At 42.0% G+C, this 23,864-nt stretch overlaps 1 protein-coding gene across 1 annotated transcript; it reads left to right on the forward strand.

Moving 5' to 3' along the window:
* Window positions 1–112: 112 nt before the first annotated feature.
* Window positions 113–22,319, forward strand: rgmd (RGM domain family, member D). The gene is made up of 6 exons (XM_086223607.1): window positions 113–137; window positions 2,141–2,232; window positions 14,607–14,647; window positions 16,258–16,406; window positions 19,495–20,006; window positions 21,572–22,319. The coding sequence occupies exons 1-6, from the start codon at window positions 116–118 to the stop codon at window positions 22,283–22,285; spliced, it is 1,530 nt and encodes a 509-aa protein (XP_086079733.1). The 5' UTR covers window positions 113–115; the 3' UTR covers window positions 22,286–22,319.
* Window positions 22,320–23,864: the final 1,545 nt, after the last annotated feature.

The following is a 23,864-nucleotide window of genomic DNA, read 5'->3' on the forward strand; positions in this document are numbered from 1 at the left end:
ATTTCTTGAGCAACAGAGCAAAGCTGCTCCCGAGGGGCTCATGGGAAGGCATAGGTCAACCACCCCTTTCCTGACTCACCACATGTTAAAGGAATTCAGCGTTGCATTGTGGGATATGACACTGGTAACCCCCACAAGTAAGTTTCCAAATTACTAACACATACATTCTCAAACCTGTCTGCCATTTCAGCTTTTGGAAAAATGACAAATGTTGATGTGTGTGTTGAGGATTTGAGTGAGCAAGACACATGTGCGTTATATTTTTTTATTTCAGGGAAAATAAATCTCATTCTCTTCCTTTTTAAAATTAGAAACTTGTTGAAGGCATGATTTATTATTTACCTTGTGACTCTAGTAAGATGGATGGTGACCTCACGATTGCATCACTGAATTTGAGGTGTTCTGGTTTTAGTTTTGAGAGAATTTCTCTTATCTGTTTACCAGAGAGAGACAGCAAGGCTATTGTAAGAGACAACAAAGACACGGGAGACAAAGAAGATTGTTCTTTTGGAGAGGTTAACATTTGTGATTCAGTTCGACATTCCAACACGCAGCTGCAGCACATTTGTCACATTTCTCTTCTCTTCTCTTCTCTTCTCTTCTCTTCTCTTCTCTTCTCGTCTAAAACTTGAAGCTAATTACAGGTTATTAGTAATCATACCTAAAAGTTACAAGCTGTAACTATCTGCTGCCCCTCCGGAAATTGAGTTAGAGAGATAATGAATGGAAATGGAGCCTTTCACAATCAGAGACAGAAAATTGCTTTGTATCATTAATGCATGCTGTGTGTGTGTGCGTGCGAGTGTGTGTGTGCGCGTGTGCACGTGTGTGTGTGTGTGTTCGTGTGCATGTTTGTTTATATGTACCAGCTAAATACAAGACAGTGAGGTGAGAATAAATATGTGGGACAAACTGTGACATTCTGAGATTTGATCGAATGGTCACATGGAATGTTTTTACTCAAGAGAATCACATTAAAAGGACAACTTCAACAAAACAAGTCAACAATGTCATTCATGCGACTTAATGCCATGTCCTGCTGTTTTTCATATTCCCTGTGTGTCCTATTTTATTTTCCCCATTAACTTTTCATTACAATTCACATCAACTTCCTCTGTGACTGCCTTGCCTGCAACAAATGTGCTCTACCTGTGTCTCAATACTTTCCATCAATGTATTCAATGCAAATATTGGATGGCACTGAAAAGGGGCAATGACAGCATAAAAACAATTGCAGAAAAATGTCCCTTGAAGTGTTTTTTTTGTGTTTATTTGCAGAAATGTGACAGTGACAGCTGTGATTACTGTTGTCTGCACAACTGTTGCGTAGCCAAGTTTGTTTGCCCAAAGCCAGTTGATGGAAATGTATCTAATTTACATTTTCTCTTTTGCAACTTTTCTGCAGGTTGCTTCAAGTTTGTTTGACAATCAAGCAGATACATGGCTCTTGTATTCCATCTCTTAGAGTATTTACTATTCCGTTTCCTAGCTCCTGGAAGAGGTCATCTTTACTTTGTGTGAGAGCTCCAGCGATTGCTAATATTTCCATTATTAAGATCCTACCTCCTCTTCCTAACCTGCCTGTTTAGCTACCGCTGCATGTTGCACCGAATGTTTGTGCTTTTGCTGTATTTTGAGCCTCCTTTGTGCATTCGTCACTGGTCACCTGATGAACACCTGATGTCATGCATGTTTGTTCTTAAGTACCATGCCACCATAGGTACATTTCCCTTATTTTTGAAAAGAGTTTGCAGTTTTGCAACGTATACTAATGTAATGTTATTCATCCTAGGATTATGAAACCTATTTGTCATTTTTGCGTTTACTGGATTTTTTCAGGACACAAATTAATTTTTTTTTTTTAACAAACCACATATATAATGTTTTGATCAGTTTTGAACAGTTTTTGCTGATGACTTTTCAGACCACACTGATGCCACACAAAAAATAAGAATACCTTTGTGGTTGCGTTTGTGTCATCCTATGTCATCCACTGTAAACATGAAAGGTGGCAGACATCTGTCAGCCAGCAAAAGATGAAACAAACCCGCCGTACCAACAAAGAGAGAGGGGATAGAGGACACTTTGCAGTGAATTTCCTTTCCATCTGCGTGTGCCTGAATATCTCTGACATCCACAGCCCGAATCCCGGTGAGCCCTGGGGGACTATTTAGAGCCACAACAGGCCTGAGGGAGGGCTCAACCACAGGTGGTGCTCAGCAACTGCTACGGGTCTGTATACACAAACACACTCAGCCTGCACGGACACACATTCTCTGAACATACTTTGTCACCCACATACCTTCAAACTGTATGTATATATGTGCATGCCAACATAATTGTAAAATGGAAGACACACCCAAACACACACACAGATATTCCCTCCACAAACACAATCCACCGCTGAGCCAAATGATGCATATTGTACACAGCACTCACACCAGGCTATTTTTTAAAATATATGACCTGCATCTGGTCTGCACACTTGCGAGCACCACGTCTGCCTGTCGCTCAGAACCAGATTTTTTTTCTCCATGACACAATAGTCTTCACACGCAAACATATGAAAAACGCCCCACATAAGTTGGATCAACCGCAAAGACTACACACACACACACACACAAACGCACACACACACACAAACACACACATAAAAAGAAAACGAAAAAAAGTTCCTCCTGCTTGAAAAAAGTATGTGCACACATTCTCACACCCCCACAGATTCCCGTAAGAAAACTCCAATGCTGCTGTCCATCTTTCAGCTGTAATGCTAGACACACACACACACACACACACAAGAAGGGAAAACCCACAACTTTTTTAGTTTTACGGGCTGGAACTTGATTTCTGTATTAGACCCGTTTATATCACAACATTTTGTGTCTTTCTTGCAATTTCAGTTTCAATCAAAAGTCAAACTTTCTTTTTCTGAATGTTGCCATTTTATTGGCATAACACCAAAAGTTTACATTTCCATACTGATTGAATTATATGGAGTTACATATCCAAATGGTGAGGACAGTACATACTGTATATTTCAAATGTAATTATGTTGGAATATGCCATGTTTGAATAGTCCGTTTGACATTTCATTTTCCTTAAGTACGAGCAAAAATTCCCTCTGTTATGTAAGCCGAAACAACAAACTGCAATGAATATAGTAAACACTCAGAAACTTTCCTAACAAGACTTCCCATTTTGTAAGCAAGATTAACAATGAAGGCAATTTATCCAGAATTCCAGAGCAATGAGGCAACAAATTAAAACAGGCATTAGTGGTGAATTTGAGCTCTCTCTCAGAGTAACAAGACACATGACTGACAGAAACGTTATGCAAAACCTCCCACAATTGTCCCTTTCATCGCTCTGAATCCTGGGATGTACATATTCTCAGTCGTTCAGGTTATTCAATGATCGAGAAGTGAAGAAGCCCCCTGGATGAGAGATTAAATGTTAATGTTAATTAAAAGTCCAGTTCCTCTTGATTCAGCTCTCCTTAGAAGACTCAGACTTGCTGCCTAAAAGTGTGTCTCTGGGAAAGGAAAAAAAAGTCAAACTAGGTGGGTGGGATTCAATGAAAAAGAACTTTGTAGCCAGCAAACTTCACAGCTAAAATACTAAAGTGAAAATGTCATATTAGAGACTCTGACCACTTCCACGTGTTTTTCCAATTAGCATCTAAGAGTGTCATGTGTCCTTTCACTGCACTAAACAGAGTCAGAGCTTCCCTGAAGTTCCTGGTTTGCTGTTTGTGACAAAGATTTCTGTCGCTGTGAGCCAAAAAGTGCAGCATCACCTTACCTCTTCACCCCCATCCGTAGATCACCTGCTTACACTTCCTGACATGCAAGGCTGCAGAAGCTATAGATTGTTGTGATTATGTCAAGAGAAGTTGAAAAAAACTGCACAGTTATAAGAGGTAATAGGAAGGTAAAGGAGCTGAGAATGAGTCATGTTTTGACTTGGAGATCAGGGGCTGGAGGTGGGAGAGAGGGAAGGAAGGTGCACCTTGTTGGCATAGCCGTCTATCCAAGAGCTGGAGCCAGTCCCAGATGATGTTGGGTGTGAGGCGGGGCACACCCTGGGCTGAAGTACTGACCCTTTCTCACATTGCATATTCCCACTTCCATGCAACACACTGAAAAAAAGCCCCTTTCCCATAACAAATAGAGGAGTTGGCTCCCTGTTTGATTTTCTCATGTGTCCTTGACAATAGAAGTGAGAAAATGATCACTTTTATCTGGAATTCCCGTTTTTGTTGTTGTTGTTTTTTTAAAGCTGATTGGAGCTGGAGCTAATTAATCCCCATCACTACTGCAATTGTCATTTGACCCACAATTGAATGCTTACAAAACCCTTTCCCACTGCAGGCATAGCCACATGCTGGGGTACGTTCATTTATTTTTAGCCTGTTTTGAAGCAACCATTCCTATAGTCAGTACATAACATCTCCAGTTTCGTCTTTGGTCTTTGGGTGGAAGCAAGCAGAGATTGAAAAAAATATATAAAAAATCAGGCAATACTTAAAATCCTTAGAGAAAGGAGGAACCCAAACAGGTTCAGAACCAGAACCTTACTGAGCTACAAAGCTAACCGTGCTGCTCTAGCTGGTGTATGGATATGGTCAAGTTGAGGCTGTTTCTACAGCACAACAAGGGTCAGGGCTAAGTTCAGGGTTAAAGTGAGAAATCCAAAGTGTGGACGGTGATGTTGGAGAAAAAAGCCCCAACATATCAGACTGTACCTAACCAGCCATCCCCAACATAACTCCCTCAATACCTGATCCCCACTTTTCACAACTCCATACTGCTCTCAGTTTCTTATGAAAGTCTCGAACAGGTAACGAAGCAGACTTTCTTCCGCTGTATCTGTGGGAAAATGCGATTCTTTTTCTTCTTATTATTATTATTATAGGGAGAATGCAGAAAAGAGAAAAGATCAACCAAGCCATTTGCCCAACCTTGAAACTTTAATTCATGAGGTGTCTTGATAAAGAAAAATAGCATTTTTCTTTTTATCTGTTTGTTTTGGTTTTGTTGTCCAGAGTGAGTTAAGATGATGGATTTATGGAGTTGTCAGGGATTTTGACTCAACAGCAAACAAAGGTAAATAAATGTGCCGCACATTTAGATCAGTAATGCTGATGCATGAGCGTGAGGTGGGTGGTTATTTGTCAATAGAGCAGGCCGTGTCTTGCCCTTGTGTGTTCAGACATCATACTGTATATCTCTCATCACTTGTGTGCTAGAGGCAAAGAGTAGTGCGAGCATTTATGGAAGCCTGTTGGAAATGATTGCTGTGCTCTTCTAACATTAGTATGTGTCTTTCGGGAGGCATGTGGGGGAGGCAACTCTAAAATCTGACAAATTGCTGAAAATTGCCTTCACACAGTCATGCCTGTTTGGACACACTTGGCACATCTGGTTGTGATCTGGCAACAAAAGTGCCGTGGCGGAGGGCTCAGCTCTCAGAGTGGTGCCACATATTATCCCCTCTTTTTCCTCCTCCCAGTTTGGTCTGCAAACATACTGATGACCATCCCTCTCTCTCCCCCGATCTCTCTCTCTCTCTCTCTCTCTCTCTCTCTCTCTCTCTCTCTCTGTGGGGTGCTAGGAGCTGATGGTGTGTGTAGTGATGCTTGGGAGTTGTCCCACCAAAGCATTCCTGAGCTCCTCTCTGACTTTAAGGGTATCAGTGGGATGTAATTGAGGCGTCTGCAAAGATGAATTCAGCAGTACAAGCGACACTACAGGCAGGATATTTTCGGGGGGGGGGGGGGCTTTTCACAATCTGGCAACTTTAAAAACAGCCAATAAAAAGATTCCAGGGGTAAATTCTCTGTGTTTGGCACGTCTGCACACACACACTCGCAATTAGCAGTTCAAACGCGAAGCATCACAATCCGAAGAGATCCTTTTGTAGGTTTGTGACTCTGATCCCTGTGTGTGGTACAGCAGCATCTTCCTACGCTGTCTTAAATCCTTACCTCCTTGTTTTATTGTAGTTTTTACTAATCTCTGCACTCTGGATAACATCTGCTAAGATGACCACATGTTTTCCATGTTAGCTCTGCTCGTGTTAGAATTCCTCAGTGGAAAAACACATGACATGAATGAGAAGTAAGCCGCTCCACTCGCTCAGGCAGGTCTGGGAAAAGATGCCAATGTATTTTTGAAAAGCATTTTGACAATATTTGTTAGCTTATGCATTATACTGCAAAGGAAAATGATTGTTATTTCCTTGTGGCATAAGCATAGTGAAGTAGAGGAGAGGTCATGGGTAAATTCTTGCAGTATTGTCAATCCTGCAGCTGTGTGTAGCTGGGAGAGAAAAACTGAAAGCACAGCTGCAAACTGAGGCCTGGGCTTCTCAAATTGCTTTTGCCTCAGTTTCCTGCCCCCTTCACCAAGCAGGGCCCTATTAGACCCACCCCCACCTTAATAATCCATGATATCACCTTAACATCACTTCTTCATCCCTGCTCACTGCTGCTGCACCCGCCATTGTTTGTTAAATATTAACAGGTGTTGGAGCAGAGACGTGAATCCCCTCAGCTAAGGTTCTTCTGTTCCTTCCCTCTGTCTATCTGTCTGTCCATCGGCTGCTATCGCCACATCTGCTTCACTTTTGACTTCCCCTGGTTTGTTTGTCCATCTGTATTTGTGTTTCTCCCCCCTCCTCCTCCTCCTCCTCCTCCTCCTCTTTCTCCTCTGTCCCCCTTTCAGCGGAGGGAGGCTGAGGAATGATCAGTCAGGCTTTGATGCCGCTGGCCCCTGCCCTGGCTTTCCACAGCACATGAGCCCAAGCAATTACGAAAGCGCTCCTAGCCGACTGCTATTACTCTGTAATGCTCCTGTCTGGATCAGGAGGAAGAGGAGGAGGTCGAGGAATAAATGGGTGAAGAGGAGGAGGAGAGAAGGAAGAGAAGGAGTTACGGAAAACTCACAGTAAAAAGGATCCATCTGCAATAAGCTCCATGATTTTCTAAAGATTAAAAATAGGTTTAGGAAAATGAATCCTGGCATAGGATCTGTTTATCACTCATCACTGGAAGAAGAGGGAATGAAGCATATGGATGTCTGGGTCGTGAGCACACATGTGGCAGCCAGGAAGTACTTGAGTATGGGAAGCTCCTTAGCAATCACTGGACCAGATTCCAGTCAAAGATCACCGTCCCATATGATCCATACTTCCCGTCTCTCCCAGAATACAGGATGGTGCTTTTAAGGCTCTCAGAGTGTGGAAACAGTGAGTCTACAGCTGGGTACATCCCATCTTTCAACGAACACAATGGTCTGTCTGTGAGCCGTCCATTACCAATAAATCATGGAGTCATCTCTTTGATTAGCGACAATTATACTCGGCATGTTCTGTTGCACATCATAATGGCATCTTCCAAGAATAATACAAAGAGAGGGTGGTGAGAGCAAAGCACAAACAAATGGGCGCACACGTTATATTTAAATATGATTTAATGTGTATGTATGTGTAGGACAAAGAGGGACCTCATTCGAATGTTTCTGTTCCAGATACAAATTTGATATTTCTGCAAATTGAAATGAATTTGTAACCATGGAATGGATAATAATGTCACCACATTTCACTTGAAGTTGTGCAAAATAAAATTTGATATATTTCTCTTTCCACAACTGAGAATGAGTTCCAGTTATTGGCAGCATCAAAGCTTTTTGCTTGTCAGAAAAATTGGAACATTTCTAATAAGGCTGCTTGCTCAGCATTTGAAGTTACACCATTGTTTACAAATTTAGGGGAAAATATCATCTTATATTACACCGAGTATGGTTTTTTTTTCGTTGCCATGGATTAGTGTGCTTCTAGAATTCAAATTCTGACTTGACCAATCCTCAAAATAGGAATTCTCCACAACAGCGAGCTTGAGTTGTAGAATGTGTGACCTCTCATCACATCATCTCCTGCTTCTGCTGCATGAAAAATTCTTTGCAGATGGTTAAAGGTGAATCTGATTTGTAGAACTTGCTGTGGAAAGACTGTGTCCTTCCACTCGAGGACATAGTCACTTTAAAGGTTTACTTTCGAAAAGTTGATGAGAATGTAATTCTTTCTGTCCTACTAAATAAGCCCTTACACTGCAAATCTTTAACTGATGAGCAGAGTAATTCCTCAAGGCCATTTTTTTTTTTTTTTTTTTTTTGCTCAGACAGATTCACACAAATTTATGGAAACGTGCTCAATTTGCTTTTCTTTTTTTTTTTCTTTCTATGCTTTGCAACATTTCCAAAGCTAAGTCAAATCTTGACTGACAGTTTCACAGAAACATGACTGCTGTGTTTGTCACATAAGTGGCTCTGATATTCAGGTCACCTCGGCACCACGTTGGGCGATAAGTACACCCACATATCCAAAAAGAAATCATGACAGAAAAGTTTCACAATATGTCTCTTTCAGGTACGGCAAATGGAATGAAATCATATTTTACAAACCAGTGTGTGAAATATTCATGGCCAAAGCCTTAATCCCGTCACATGTTTTTTCCAAATCAATTCCAAAAGACCTCACGCATTTGAAACAATAGAAAACCTGTTCTTAAAACTGCATATCAGCCAGGCACCCCTCCTGGCCCAGCTCTATCACACTCCGCCTCACACCTGCTGTGTGCCGTGAGAGGAGGGAACAACTGGAGGTATGGAGAGAGAGAGAGACAGAGAGAGAGACAGAGACAGAGAGAGAGCGAGTGTGTGTGTGTGTGTGTGTGTGTGTGTGTGTGTGTGTGTGTGTGTGTGTGTGTGTGTGAAGGAGATCACAACTGGGTATGCAAGCTCTTGTATAAAGTACGTGTGTGAGTGAGTTTGTGTGTGTGTGTGTGTGAGAGAGACAGAGAGAGAGAAAACATAGACATATAAGAATGCCCCAGCGCTTGTGGCACAATGCATGGCCTCTGCTCGATTTAACCCTCCACTGAATGCCACTGTGACGCCAGTCAGACTTTGAGTGGCCACATACCTTCACTGAAGAAGATATGGAAAAAATCTGCAGACCAGTAAATCTTAGAGATTACGTGGCTCCTCTCAGCTCTTACCTCAATAATGCCCCAAATCCAATGATGCCATGTCACTAGAATTTGGACCTTTTATCTCCAACAAAAAAAAAAATCTCCATACAAATTTCCTAGCATTGGCCTGTTGATGGTGTGTGTTTGTGTGTGTGTGTGTGTGTGTGTGTGTGTGTGTGTGTGTGTGTGTGTGTGTGTGTGCCTGAGAAGTTGCTTTGTGTGTAAGTAAAAGATAGGGGAGGCATGAGAGAGGGGATTATATGTAGAAATAGCAATGGATCAACTGAAACACAACATTGGCTTGATTTTTTAATTGCCTCTTGGCTGCAATGAATGGCCGACGCAGCTGTCTGAGTGAACAGCTGCTTGCCTAAAAAGATTGGACTCAACAGACCCTGGGAGGCTGGAAAGAACAATGCTGGATGAATCATATGTAGCCGATGAGGTATTTTGCAATTTCACAACTTTGAGAAATGCATTCAGGATTAAGAATCACTTTTATTGGATGGCCACATCTGTTCCAAGGCTCATTTCCCAGGGAGCTTGCAAAGATGCATTTTCTCTGCTGTCTGGGGGAAAGCAGAAACAGTACGGTGAATTACTGCACAAAGTAAACTCAAGCAGACAATGTTTTTTTTCTTCTCTCTTTCAGCTTTGTTAATGTGGAATCTGTGAGTTTACAAGTTGCAATTTACAACTGTGGAAGAACCAGGGGGTCTGAAAGATTTGATGGAGCAGTCTGTATGGATTTCCTGCATAATATTTGTCAGACTTGAATTAAGCACTGTTGTTTTGCTCTCCCTCTCGCTCTCCCTCAGCCTGAGGCCTTGTGGCTGACTACTTCACATCTATAAATCATCAGGAACGCAGGCTTATATCAAGGAGCGAGCGCGCTGAGTCAGTCTGGCAAGGTTAATCACGTTCACATCTCTTAGGCCTGTTTGCAGCAGCCAAACGATAACCAAACACGCATTACGGGGCATGATCTCTCTTGTTTGTGAGTTCTGCACATATCATGATTTAAAAGTGACAACCACATGAAAGAATTGGATGTAGATAAAGCTGTGGGTGTGCAGTGATTGTTACCAAACATAAACAATGGCGTCTCGGGTGCTTGAACGATAAAAATAAAGCTAAAATGCATAAAGAATAGCTATAAAAGGAGAGAGAGAGAGAGAGAGAAAGAGAGAGAGAGAGAGAGAGAGACAGCAAGAGGGGTGGGTCTGGGGTGGAGGTGGATAAGGACCATAATAACACACAGGGGTCTTATTCACGTTGCACACATGCTCCGCTTGCAGTGAGGCCAATGATCTACTGCATTCTTCTGTTTGTCTGATGGAGTTTTACAGAATAAGCTTTCCAAAAGTGACTCATGGCTTCAAGCCTTTCTATAAATATAAGCAATATAAATGTTCTGTATGTGAGAGTGTTTCAGGATATGCAATTGTGCTTTAATCATCTTTCCATTCTATGATTTAGCTTCTTTTTTTTCCTCACTCTTCTCAGAAGTGCCCTACCCAGATATGTAGGAATTAGGCCACATCGCTCACTACCATCCTACTCTAATCAAAGTGCCGATTCTTGAAACAGACAGCTGTTGTCATGTGCTTTGATTCCAATGGCTATCTGTCCCTGTAGCTGCCCAAGTTCTTAGTTGGCCAGCTGAAGTTGTAGGGGAACGAGGGTTAACGGCATCTGCCCATTCATTATACGGCGTATAACCACAAACACACTGAGCTGAGGTAAGTTACTTTTATTTATTGACTCGTCCTCATACATAAAGATGCTAATAAAGATTTCACAAAGAAAATAATGTTAACAGACCCTGTTGTCGGGTTGCCGTTGCCAGTTGTTTTATTGTGAAAGGGACAATAAAAATTATTATCATGAGGTCATTCAGCAATAATGAGGAATTTAAACAATCATAACTCCTAAACACATTCATAGCAGTGTTTGGTTTCTTTTTGTTTGTTTGTTTTTTTTTCCAGTGAACAATATTTGGATGCATCTTCTGTAGATAAGCTTGGACCAGATGATTTCTAAAGGTGAACGTGACAAACATCTGCTCGAAGCAACGCTGACATATCAAATTCCCAGCGCATATCAGCTCTGAGAGTATAAAGCAGTGGCTGGTAGATCTTCCCTGCCACGTCCCTTCACTCTTTAAATCCTTAAACCAACTCACAAGAGGTAACATTCTCTGAATGCCTTTTTGGCTAAGATTTAAAAGATTTAAGCAGCTAAATTAATCAGTAAAGTAGCAACCATATATATCTGGATGAGCCAATGCAGAAATAACAGCAACTGCATACTAAGTGAAGGACACTCTTTATCTCATATACATCTGCAGATTAAGTCTCAAGCCAGCCAGGTGTAAAGGGCAAATAGTTGACAACACATGGCAGAAGAGGCTTTATCAGCTTTAACTATGTCTCACCACGGGCTAAAGAGATGGAAATGGATATTTAAGCTGCAAGAACTAATGTGTTTATGTGCAATTTCATGTCAGAAGTATTTAAATTGAATGAAATAACTGAAAAGTATTTTACCGTAAAATATAACAACTTGCTTTGTTTATTTGTTAAAACTTCCTGTGACAGTGCCGGATTACTTTTAGAATGATTAAAAACTGAGCATCCAAAGGTTACGGCAGCAAAATTTACCACAAAGTAATCAAATATTCAAATAGTTTAAGTTTAATCTTTGCATTGTACCAACAAAAAAGGGTCCAAAGGAATTATTATTTAAGTCCTGAGAGCAAAGAGGTTTGTCACAGGACACATCTGCTTGTTTCCACGACAGAATTTAAAAAAGAGGAGTTTTCATACATTTGTCTGGAAGAGGTATCATGGTTTTGAAGACATGTGTTTAACTATTTTGCAATTTTGATTTATCAGCCAGGAAAAGAAAAACAGTTCGTGAAATATTTTAGAATTCAAGATCGGGGTGAGGTTTAACCATCAAAAAACATACACAAACAAAAAAGCAATTCTTAAGGTCAGAGGTCAAATGGCCCTGAACTCTCTCCCTTTGGCTGAGGACATCACAGGTCCCCGTGTGTGCTGCTCGCCATTTATTTTACGCATCATCCCTCATCAGGCCAGTATGACCCTTTAACCTCAGAGCTAGGATTACCTGTCAGTTGAGTGTCTATTCATGAACCCGGAGCTGTGTAAACATTTATTCTGTGAAAATGAAGAAAAAGATTTGGTTCCGTGTAGTGAAGCAAAAAAGAAAAAGAAAAAACAAACAAACAGAATAATTATTTTTTTCATGTTAAAATAAATGAATAAAAACCTCCAGACAAAATAGAGCGGGGGAAGAACTCTCTTTTTGCTGTGATACTTTTTGTTTACTCAAGGAAAAGATCCAAAGAAGCAATGTAAACAAATGCCGGCTTGGATACCTGTTGAGGGGTACCTAGAAAAACACTCGGCGAGCCCCCCTGTGTGTGCTGTCAGCTATCAGTCAGGGTGCTGTAAGTGGGATCCTTGAGTGGAGATGCTATCTTCTCTGCCCCGTATACACTCACACCACAGTTTCCCTTATCTCTACTGAGATAACAGATCTCCCAACAGCAAGAGGCCTGAACCAGACACACACACACACACACACACACACACACACACACACACACACACACACACACACACACACACACACACACACGCTTTCTATATCTCTCTATCTCTCTCTCACTCTCCATGTCTTTGCTGTGTTATAGGCCATTTCATTTCAGACAGGGGCCCTTAAAAAAAACACTCAATTTGCTATGGTTCCTGTTTAAAATTCAATAAGTGTGTCTCTTATAGCGGACGGCTGCAGAGAGCGCGTGCTACTTCTGATTCTGATCTCTGGTGTCAGACTCTTGAAGGAACATGATACCGGTCTCAGTTGACGAATCTAGATAGGCATGAAATTAAACCAAAATCAGAAGCATGAAAAATCTGCAATTTTCTGCAACTGTACTTTTTTATCACTTTGTAAACACTGCATTTCCATAAAAGTGTTTAAGTTTGACCTGTTGATAGCTAAAAGACTGCTGGTTAAGCAGTTTTAGAATAGAATTGAAAGAAACTTTATCGCTCGCCAAGGTGGAAATGTGTCTTCCGCTCACCAAATACAGTGTGAAAGCTGCAATTTAACTCATGATTGATTGTCAGATTACATTTGAATGGAAATCTGTTGCTGCAGTTGTTGACATCAACCTTTGTGGCATATTTACATTCGATCGTTCAATAAAGAAACATATCTGAAACCTGATTAGCGACATATATATGGGTGGCAAAATTCTGAAGAAAAAACTCTAAACAACACGCAGCCATGTAAACAGCATTTTCAAATCTTGAGCAGAATAAGGTCATGGAATGAGCAATAATTTGATGAAAATGTGGACTGTATGATGATTTTTTTGTGGCGTTATTGAATTGCATTGTCTTTTTGCAGCATTTTGCAACACTAAAACTGCTTTATGACACATGATGCAGCTTGTAGCTTCCAAATTCAGGTTTAAGTACAGTTTTCTGCATTATTAGCTTGAGAAAACTCAAATATACCAGTCAGTTTGTTGAAAATCAGATTCCAGAGGGACACTTTGATGTCCAACAAAGCAGTTTAATGCTGTTGGTTGTCTTCAATCTTTATAGTTTTGCGCTGCGGCATATAAACACCTTCATTGAAATATTGTCTTATTTCAACAGATTATTACCATTCATGTATATGTAGCCTCTGCCTCATGGTTACAGACTAAACATAAGACAAGGCCCTGACTGAACCATGTGTAGATGTTCTACGTAAGGTGGGAGAGGGCTTAGGAGATGGTCCTGCGCTGGTCCTGTTTTCAGGCTTTCACCAGACCACAGCACATCGGACCTAATAACAAAAACAAGCATCCTGGTGTGGAGCTGGTCCCACAGTGTGAGGACCTTAATGAGGAACATGTGGAGCTGCCCAGACACACAGTCAGAGGAAACCCAATCCTCAACCACCCCCCCACCCCCTTCACACACACACACACACACACACACACACACACACACACACACACACACACACACACACACACACACACACACACACCCATTCCTCCTCCCATCCCCCTCTTTCCCATTCTTTCTCTCTCATTCTCCTCTCTCACTACCTTTTCTGTTTTGTTTTTTTTTAATAAAGCAACTTTTCAGAACACAATTGTACAAGAACATGTCACCCACGGGCAGCAGGATAAACAACGTTTTTTCCTTACATGATGCACACTCTGCTCTCACTTTCTTCTTTTAGATGTGATATACATATTTGTTGGGTCATGCAATGCAATACGCTCATGAGGAAACATGGGAAGAAAGAGCTTCTTTCTCTACACATCAAGCCTGACAGGCGGTCTTGGAGTTTCTTTCATGTGCTGAATTCATCCTTACCGTCCACCTGGATCAATTAACTGTTTGCTTCACTGCTCATCAGTCTCGCAGTGAGGAACTTCATTTCATTGAAGTAGCCAGCAGGTTATTGAACTACGATTCATGCTGCAGCATCAATGTGTTCTCAGTTTGAAGTAAACAAAATGTTTTCTCTCCTACAGGAAATGAAGTATAACTGTAATGAGGATGAACAGAATAACAGGTGAGGAATTCTTATAACTTAGACACACAACATCTTTCTCCCAGAGTGCCCCGCATCTAAGTTGTCAAGGGAAGTGTAACCTGTTTAAGGGGGGATTTAAAGTGTGACCATAAAGCAAAGCCATAAAGCAGATCAACCGACCAAGCCTCCAAAATTAGCTGAACAAACAGAGTAAGGTAGAGCTCTCTGGGGGGATAAACTTGGCACAGTGGATCCAGTGTGACAGAGGCCCCTCTGGCAGCTAAGAACAATCCAAATGTTCCACTTGGGTTGAGCTGTCTTCGTTATGTACAAGTTCATGTCAGAAGAGTATATATATATATATATATATATATATATATATATATATATATATATATATATATATATATATATATATATATATATATATATATATAGTCCCACATCAACATGGACCTGTGAAGACCTTTCACAAGACTGACAGGCCACCTGAATCACACAATTGTGTGGCCGGAGGAGCCTGCATGTGTATAGAAAAACCAGTGATCCAGTAACTGTCTGGGTTCACTTCTCTCTCATAAAGTCAGGAGGGAGGTGGAGAGGCTACAACCCAAATGTTACAGCTGCACCCAAACAAAGCTTCAACTTTTAATCTAATTCTAGAAATCACCTTGCCTGTTTTTTAACACCAGTGGTTTAACCTGTAATCGGTTACTGCATTCAAATACTTTATTTTTACTGTTTAAAAAAAAAAAAGAAGAAGAAAGAAAGAAAGACCACAGAGTAAAGTCTCAGGAGAGGGCTGAAACTGTGTGCCTCACAGATGGTCCGGCCCTCACAGCAGCTGTGCAAATGAAAGACGAAGTGTCGTTGAAGGAGGGAGAGAGATGGAAAGTTGGCCACAAAAGGAAAAGAGTAACACACAAGTTGCTAACTGACAAAGTCATGGAAAAACTAATAGCACACTGAGATTCGCTGAGAGAAAACATAATTGAACGTTTAATCTGATTTCTTTTTTCTTAAAGTGACAACAAAAGACAATGATCGTGCTTTTTTGGCGTTTCCTTATTTCTTTTGCACCTTATTTAGTCACCTCCAGGAGTGTGAAAACAACAGGTGAGAGAATGCTGTTTAATGTTGAAAACATTTGTCTTCAGGAGGAGTGTGTGTGCTATGTGTGTATGTGTGTGCGTGTGTTGGGGGGGGGGGGGGGGGGGGTCGTCCAGAAGCACAGATGTCCTCAGAGTTTTGTAGTGCAAAGTCTGCAGCATGTAGTTTTTTTACTTCTGCCCTGCAATAATAGTTTATCACTTTTAAAATGTAACCTCAGCTCTTATATACTGTAAGCAACTGTTTATTAGAACCCAGCAGCAACCTGTGTTTCCTCCCTTATAATCAGGGCAATTGTAACTTCACACCGCCCCTCTAATGTTGGGGGGCACTTTTCCACTGTCCTCATCCCCCGTAATTGCCACTACATGTAAATATCAAGTGGTTAGTGAATAATTAGTCTTTCATTGGCCAGGAATCACCTCTGGGCCCCGGCTATACTTTAGACCCCTCCCCCGTAGAGCCGCCCTGAAGACAGGGGCCCCTTTTGAATGACAGCGCTTGGAAAGGAAGACGAATTTTTGTCTGATTCCCCGCAGCCGCAGTGTCGATGAGAAGCAGTCGAGGATCTCCATTCTAACTGAATGGATTGGTATGGGGAGAAGCGGACCTCAGATCTCGGCTAAGCGGCAGCTTTGGGACTGTGTAACGCTGACGATGGTTCTACTTTCGCTGCTCTTTCGACCAGGTAAGCGCTGATTTTCAATCCGTGCTGTTCCACTCGAGTCCCCGCATGTAAAGCTGCGCCCCGTACACTCTGGAACGGAGGTGGGAAAAGTTAACTTTTTCCTGGCGTGGTGCTGCTGAAATGTTTAACGACTTGCAACTTTTCCTAGTCTCTCTCTCTCTCTCACACACACACACACACACACACACATACACACTCACTAACACACACACACACACACACGTCTCTGTGCGTTAAGACGAGTAGAAAACGTGCTGTTACTAAAAACAAAAAAGTATCCAGTCCATTGCTGGGACAAAGTAATGTGTTGTTGCGGAGTCTCCCAGCCTGCCTGGATCGCTAGCCGAGAAGCACGAGTTAACCTTGTTTACGGTTTTAGGGAGAAAAAAAACCCACTTTTAGAGTTAACAAATATCGTCAATAAAGAGTTTCTAATCAACTTCTCACTAGACTTCATCCTCCACAAGTGTCTCTGCTGGTCAACGTCGACTAAGTTGTATGAAGTTCGGGTTTAGCCCCCAGTTAGCATCGCTCACTAGCAACTGGCGTCCGGCACCCCGAGTCGGTGTAAAAGAGCTCGTTTTTAACTAGAAAAATACCGTTAATCGAACTCCGAGTGGTTACTTAAGTCAGTTTAGTCACGAGTGTGAGATCTACACCCAGTCTGGACTGTTGGAGTTGACGTCGGAGCTGCTCCACGGTATTTTCCCCATTCATGCTTCATTTATTAACTCCGTTAGCTAACATGCATGGGGGTCCAACTTTTTGGCCTCTGAACGTGTTGTAAGCGACCGAGATGAGAAGCCAAACCACCGGCTAATAGTGCCACACAACACCGGGGCTTGTGTGATTTGGATCCTCGGGTTTATTGATTAACAGACTGGATTTGGTGCATCTCAGTTTTATATCGAGGACCTTAAAAGTTTGCAGCCCTGAAACATTAACACCATCTGACCTTTGAATTTGTAAAATGGGTTTGTAGATAAACTGTTATTAAAATCAGTCAATAAAGCTGCAGTTAGACGATTTATTCAGCCATTACAACCGTGCCACCTGCTATTGTGGGATTCATGTTTTGTTAATACATGATGGCATGATTTAGTGTCAGTTCAGACTTAAAACGGAACAGAATAACATTTTACTAAGAAATACAAGCTCTTATCAACACATTGAAAATAAAAAAAATGGAAATTTAGTGATTTCTCTGTCAAGAAAATTAAAAAATAACATTCAGCTATTGTCAGTAGTCGATTTCCTATTTTACTTTTTTGGTACTGCTTTGTTATATCTTGCAGACACTGAATGTACTACCCAAGATCATGGTTGAGATATGCTTAATAGTTGGTCAAAGACATTTAAAGTTGCATGGAGTAAAGTCATCTATTATGTGAGGTTGAGTATTACAATAAAATGCAGCATAAACAAGATAAATAAGTGTTAGCATTATGATTTGCTGTTTATTATCTGTTATTTAAGTGGTTTTCTAGCATTTTATTGTATCTAAAATTTCCTCCTGCTCTGATTTGGAGATATTTTGTGGCTGTGGTATTATTGGTATAATATTGATAATATAAGTTATGAAACAGCCAGGAGGGTACTTTAAGATCCGACTCTTCATCTCCATCTTTGTGTCTAAAAACACGGACACTTTTAATGTAGTTACGCTGCTATGGTATGAGTTTTTCATGATAAACGTGTTTGAAAGATATATGGTATTACACTGTCATTATTATTGTTAATATCAATTACAACAAGAGTCTTCGGTTTAACCTTCACGTTACATTTGAACAAAATATGTCTTGGCTGACAGGAAAAATGATATAAACACGTATTTAAAACACTAACCTAGTAAATTCAATATTGTATATAACCAGTGTACTCTGTGTGACAACCGTCAATTTTCACACATCAGTACCTTGAGTCTGTTATCCCGCTGCAACCCTTCTTCTACAAACCCATAATACACTCCTACCAGTGCTGTTTATGTGGTCAATCCACATTTCCCTTTTTCTGCTCTGATGTTTCCCACATGCTTCTCACACTTGTTGTCGGCCCGCTAAGCACCAGAGCACGAGGACCCTTAAGGGAGATGCTCGGTTTGTTGATGTCTGTGCATGCGGTGATGGTCAAAAAGTGTCAATCAGGGCCGGCTCTGTTGACCTCGCAGCAGGACGGGCGATGCCTGCTGGAATTCAGAGGAGGGATGTAGAATGCCTCTAGCTTGACCTCACACTCCATCTGAGTTTTATCAGCGCTCGTGTTGAAGTGCAGCGACTGTGACGTGCATTAATCATCTATGGTACCCCCTCAGAGCATCGCACTTGTATGAAAAAGAGGTGGTGCAAAATATTCGCATGCACAGGCTTGAAATCCCCGTGCTTATCTTGTCGTCTTTGTCCAGGGTGTTAGGGGATTAGACGGAGCTTTGTAGTAAACAGATGATTATTCTGTTGCAACAGAGTCTTGCTTGAAAACTAAATAAAGTACCGCAAAACTGAAATGGACTTGATGTGAGTTTTTTTTTTTCCTTTTTCCCCCACAAAAATAATTTGATTGATCCATCCGTGAGCCATAACCGGAAACGTGACCTTTCGTGATATTCCTACGGCGATCCTCTTGACATGAGCTGTCCCCGTACGCTGAGCACCGTCACGCCATGCACTGTAGCTTAATGGACTTCAATTACCTCAGCAACAGCCAAACCACACTCAACACCCTCCAGCAAACTAACACAGGTTGGTTTCCTCCTACCGTCGAGGCTACGTGCTATTTCTGTGAGGGCTCGTTGGGGGAAATAAGTTTTGACTGACTCTGTAGCCCAGTGTGGGATCATGGCCTCGTGTGCTCACATATTTGGGTTTTAATGGCTCTCCTGATTGAGCTGAACTTGATGGTGGAAACATTTTCACTCTGCTGCCTAGTGAATTGAGAATATCTGTAAATGACCGATGAATTTAAGCTTCTTACTGGTGGAGACTGATGCGATCTATGCGAGCACTTTTGCTAGGAGATGTCAGTGACGCATGATGTTATTATATTAATGAGCTGGCAGTGCTAAATGCTAATGATAGTTATTTGTGTTTTGCAGCTCACTGTCAGCAGTGTCGAATCCAGCGCTGCAACGCAGAGTATGTGGCTTCTACCTCCCCCTCTAGTGGTCTACAGGAGGACGTGGCTCTGGATGTGGACTACTGCATCGCCCTGCGGGCCTACGCTTTGTGCACCCGCCGACAGGCACGCAGCTGTAGGGGCGACCTGGTCTACCACTCAGCCGTCTTCCGAATTAAGGAGTTATTCTCTCAGCACAACTGCTCCAGCGATGGGCCCACCTCCTCAGCGAAGGTCCCTAGCACGTCACGGCCGGCTGTGTCGGAGCTGTGCAACTACGAGAATCGGGTTCTTGCTTCTGGTCCGGCTGGTCAGCAGAAGAAATACGCCCACTGTGGATTATTCGGGGACCCACACCTACGGACGTTCCGAGATGAGTTTCAGACCTGCAAGGTGGAGGGGGCGTGGCCTCTGATTGATAACCGCTTCCTGTCGGTGCAGGTGACCAATGTGCCTGTTGTGCTCGGTTCTAGCGCCACTGCAACCAGCAAGGTGAGGATGGTTGTTGCTTTACTGGACCAAGAGTAAATCTGTGTTTCATGTGTCATCACGGTGAGGGGAAACTGCTCCGCTCTTCTCCCTGGTGCCGCCTTATCTCCAATTTAGGTGGAACCTTACAGCCTGCACCAGTACACTGGTTTGGGGAGTGCTGGCTTACTAATGCCATAAAGTATCAAACATGTGAAGTTAATCGTCATTCCACGGAGCCTCTCGAGCCTCCAGCATTCCTCTTGTCTTGGAGCTCCTTCAGATCTGTGAGGGGAAAAGAGAGGAGGGAGACCTTCGCTGGTGTTGAATCACAGACATGCTTGAGCGCTCTACCTTTAACACATGGGTGGTCATATGGTTGTGATTAACGTTCATTCAAACATTTTCCTCCACCACCACAATCTGGAATGTTTTTTCACCCCTCTGGTCAAATAATTAACTGGGCGCTTTCTGTGTAAATATGGAATCATGTGGAAAAATAAAAGCATAATTGGATAGCAAGGCATTATTTATCCAGTTAATTAAAAAGGCTGGTCTTTCATGCCCAAAAACTTTTTAATTGTTCGAATCTGAATCTCATCTGTGGCACTTAAAGTTACATTAAGGCTCAGCTTAGTAAAATGACATCATTAAGCTGCTTTATAAAATAGTAAGTAATTAGTTTTATGTCAACTAAACCTCCAATTCGAAAACAAAGCGCATACAACTAGAAGGCAGGATAACCTAATGGAAGAGTTACCAAGAGAGATTCTTGCTCGCTCATGCCGCACTCCTCCACCAACTTCAGTGAAAAGTTCAGATTTTATTTTATTTTTTTTGAGTAATCTTGCTGACAGACAAACAAAATATTGGATTAAACTCCACCCATGCAGCACCAAGTCTCCAAGGTATTTGTTCTGTGCGTAAAGCCCAATCCAAACCTGTGGTGGGTGCGTATCTCCCTGTGCCAGAGCCCGCACGCCCCATCATGCTTTCGGAGTTGTTTTCTACTGCCAGACTTCAGACAGGAAATCATCCATCAAATACAGTATCCCCCTGCAAGTGTAAACGTAACCACAACCACCGCGTTGTCAGTTACTTTGAAGAAACACAGGTTAGACCCCAATTTTTCAAAGCTCAGCTGGAATACAAATCCCAGTCAGTCACTGAGCGAGGACCAGCAGTGCCAGAGGAAGACGTTGTGGAAGACCATTGGAGAAAGTGGAGAGTCCAAGTGTAGTGTTGGGAGGGGAACCATGTGGCGTTTTACTTTGGTCATTTGTTGTAGCATTTATCTGTTTAGCTCGTATTATGTCAATAGTCCAGGGGATCTTCCAATCTTAGGTTAGATGTCATAATACACCAGTGGAAAAAAAAAAAAGAGTAGAACTACAGGCTTTTACATGTTTGGTTTCCTGCTGCCACCTTGTGGTTGTAAGCGGTACTTGTCTTGTTAAGGGTTAATTTGAGCATATCTTAAGGATGTCATCAATACATTTTAACAGGTATTGGTAGTTTATCTGTTGTTACATGTAGGGTCAACAATTTAAGTGCAAAAAATAGTGATTTTGTTCCTCCCTCTGTTTCAGATTACAGTGATTTTCAAGTCCTATCACGGCTGCACGGATCAGAAGGTGTACCAGGCCACCACAGAGGATCTGCCAGTGGCCTTTCAGGATGGGACTCGCAGCGGTGGTGAGAGTGGTAGCCTGACCATCGTAGAGCGCGGTGGCTCCGGGGTGGGCCGTCAGGTGAGGATCCAGGCCCGTTACATTGGCACATCCATCATCGTCCGTCGCGTTGGCAGCTACCTGACCTTTGCAGTCCGCATGCCAGAAGACACCCTGGACTTTTCAGAGGACAATGGCGGACTGCAGCTCTGCCTGCACGGCTGCCCACGCAACGAGCTCATCAAAGAGCACACGCTGGGCCGTCAGAGCCAGCAGCATCGCCTGCCAGGCGCCGGGCAGGGCACCAACACAGAGCTGGGTCCACTGCGCCCCCCTCACCAAGTCTACACGGTGGAGCGTGCCACAGCCAAGTGTAGAGAGACTCTGCAGGTGGAGGATGTGTACTTTCAGTCCTGTGTGTTTGACTTGCTGACCACAGGGGACCCAGAGTTTTCGATGGCAGCCTACGGCGCTCTGGAGGATTTAAAGGCGCTGCCGCCCAGCAAACTGAAGCAGAACCCCCCGAGGACTCCACGCATTTACAGCCGAGGGACGTCACAGACTCTGGCTGCTGCAACCCTCAACAGCCATTCTTTGTTCTCACTCCTCCTCCTCATTTTGCTGCTTTTGTAAAAAAAAAAAAATATATATATATATATATATATATATATATATATATATATATATATATATATATATATATATATATATATATATATATATATATATATATTATTCTCACACATGGCAACAAACAGAAGGTGGAAGCATCACCAGCTTGAGGAAAGAGTGACGAGAGCGGGGATTTGGACTCTTGTTCAAAATAGTGAATGTTGTGATGTTTGTGTCATGTGAAGGATTCACTGTCACTCACACAGACTCACAACAGTTAAAACTGTCATGTGGTTTGCGGTCCAGTGCAACATGTTGTCGTCACTATTAATTGGTTCAAAAAGGTCACTCCTAATTATGTTTGCTGACCTGGAAGGCAGCTAAACAGACTCTTTTTTTTTGTAATTATAACATTTTTTTACTCCACTGCTCCTCCTCCTTCTCATCCTCGTCCTCATCATCACCGTGCATAAACTCCTCACACTCCACCCTGTATGAAGCTGCATTTAATGCCACACTGTGTTTTGAGTGCAGAGCTGTGTGGCCTCTAGATCCTGTATAGTCCAATAGCACTTAAAGGGTTTGAACAGCATGTTTTGTGTATTTAAATGTTATTTCTTTGTCTACTTCAAGTATTATTTCAGAAATCGGCATGCTAAATACACAAGATCCAACAACTGTTTGTAAAAACTACCTATCCAGAATGTGATGTGTCATTTTGATATTCAGTGCTCCTCATCTCCTGTGAAACACTCCCTCTTCAAGCTGTTCGGCTTCCAGTTTTAAAGGTTAAAAGAAAAAAAACAAACAAATCTTTATATAATAATATATTAAAAGAGTGTATATATGTGTTTTATATTGTGTACATTTGCCAGTGTATAGATGTTTTAACTGAATTGTTTTACATTTGTTGTGTTTAGCAGGTTATTTTAGAGACGTAAACTAATATGTTTTGTGCCATATCTGTAATTTTCTGTATTAAAGTGTTGGACTTGCCTGACCACGTGTTTTTGTCTGTCGTGTTTTGGTCAAACTGTCCGAAAAAAACAAGATAACATGAAAAACCTCCTAAATAAATGTGCTTGTAGTACCTGTCCTCTCCTGGTGGGGTCCTCAGTCTCTAAGGCCTGACAGCCTCCATGTTTAAAGACAGTTTTGACAAGCTGGCCGTGTAGCTGTAGGGACCCTCGGTGTGTTCTCAGTCCCCTGTGTAAACGCTCCCTCTGAGTGCTGAGCTGGCTGCTGGCTCTGCTTTTGTCTGCCAGAGTGCTGCATGCCTCCAAATAGGATTCAGTTTGTGGCTAAAACCTGGTTCAAGTCCCAACAGGATGCTGATATTCACTGTACACATACACTCAAATAAATATAAATGTGTGTGTGTATATATATATATATATATAGAGAGAGAGAGAGAGAGCCATGATTGAGGTAAGGGAATTACTGGCTTTCATCGCCATCAAAAATGCAATTAGATAAAACAATTCAAGCTATAATAAGCACACGTGGATAAAAGTAACTTGGTGCTAATGTTGCTCCAGGTGTCACCATGATTAGTCACACATGAAATAATGTACTTAATTCATCTGGGTCCCATTTCTGT

Source organism: Aulostomus chinensis, chromosome 14 (assembly GCF_037954235.1).
Source record: "Aulostomus chinensis isolate RoL2024-O1b breed Wild chromosome 14, RoL_Achi_v1.0, whole genome shotgun sequence".
NCBI lineage: Eukaryota > Metazoa > Chordata > Actinopteri > Syngnathiformes > Aulostomidae > Aulostomus > Aulostomus chinensis.

Excerpts from the sequence above, each read along its gene's own strand:
- rgmd (XM_086223607.1), top strand. The coding sequence starts at position 116 with ATGACACTGGTAACCCCCACAA. Across the intron at positions 2,233-14,606 it reads GTGCTCAGCAACTGCTACGG|GAAATGAAGTATAACTGTAA; the intron begins GTCTGTATACAC and ends TCTCTCCTACAG. Across the intron at positions 20,007-21,571 it reads GCGCCACTGCAACCAGCAAG|ATTACAGTGATTTTCAAGTC; the intron begins GTGAGGATGGTT and ends CCTCTGTTTCAG.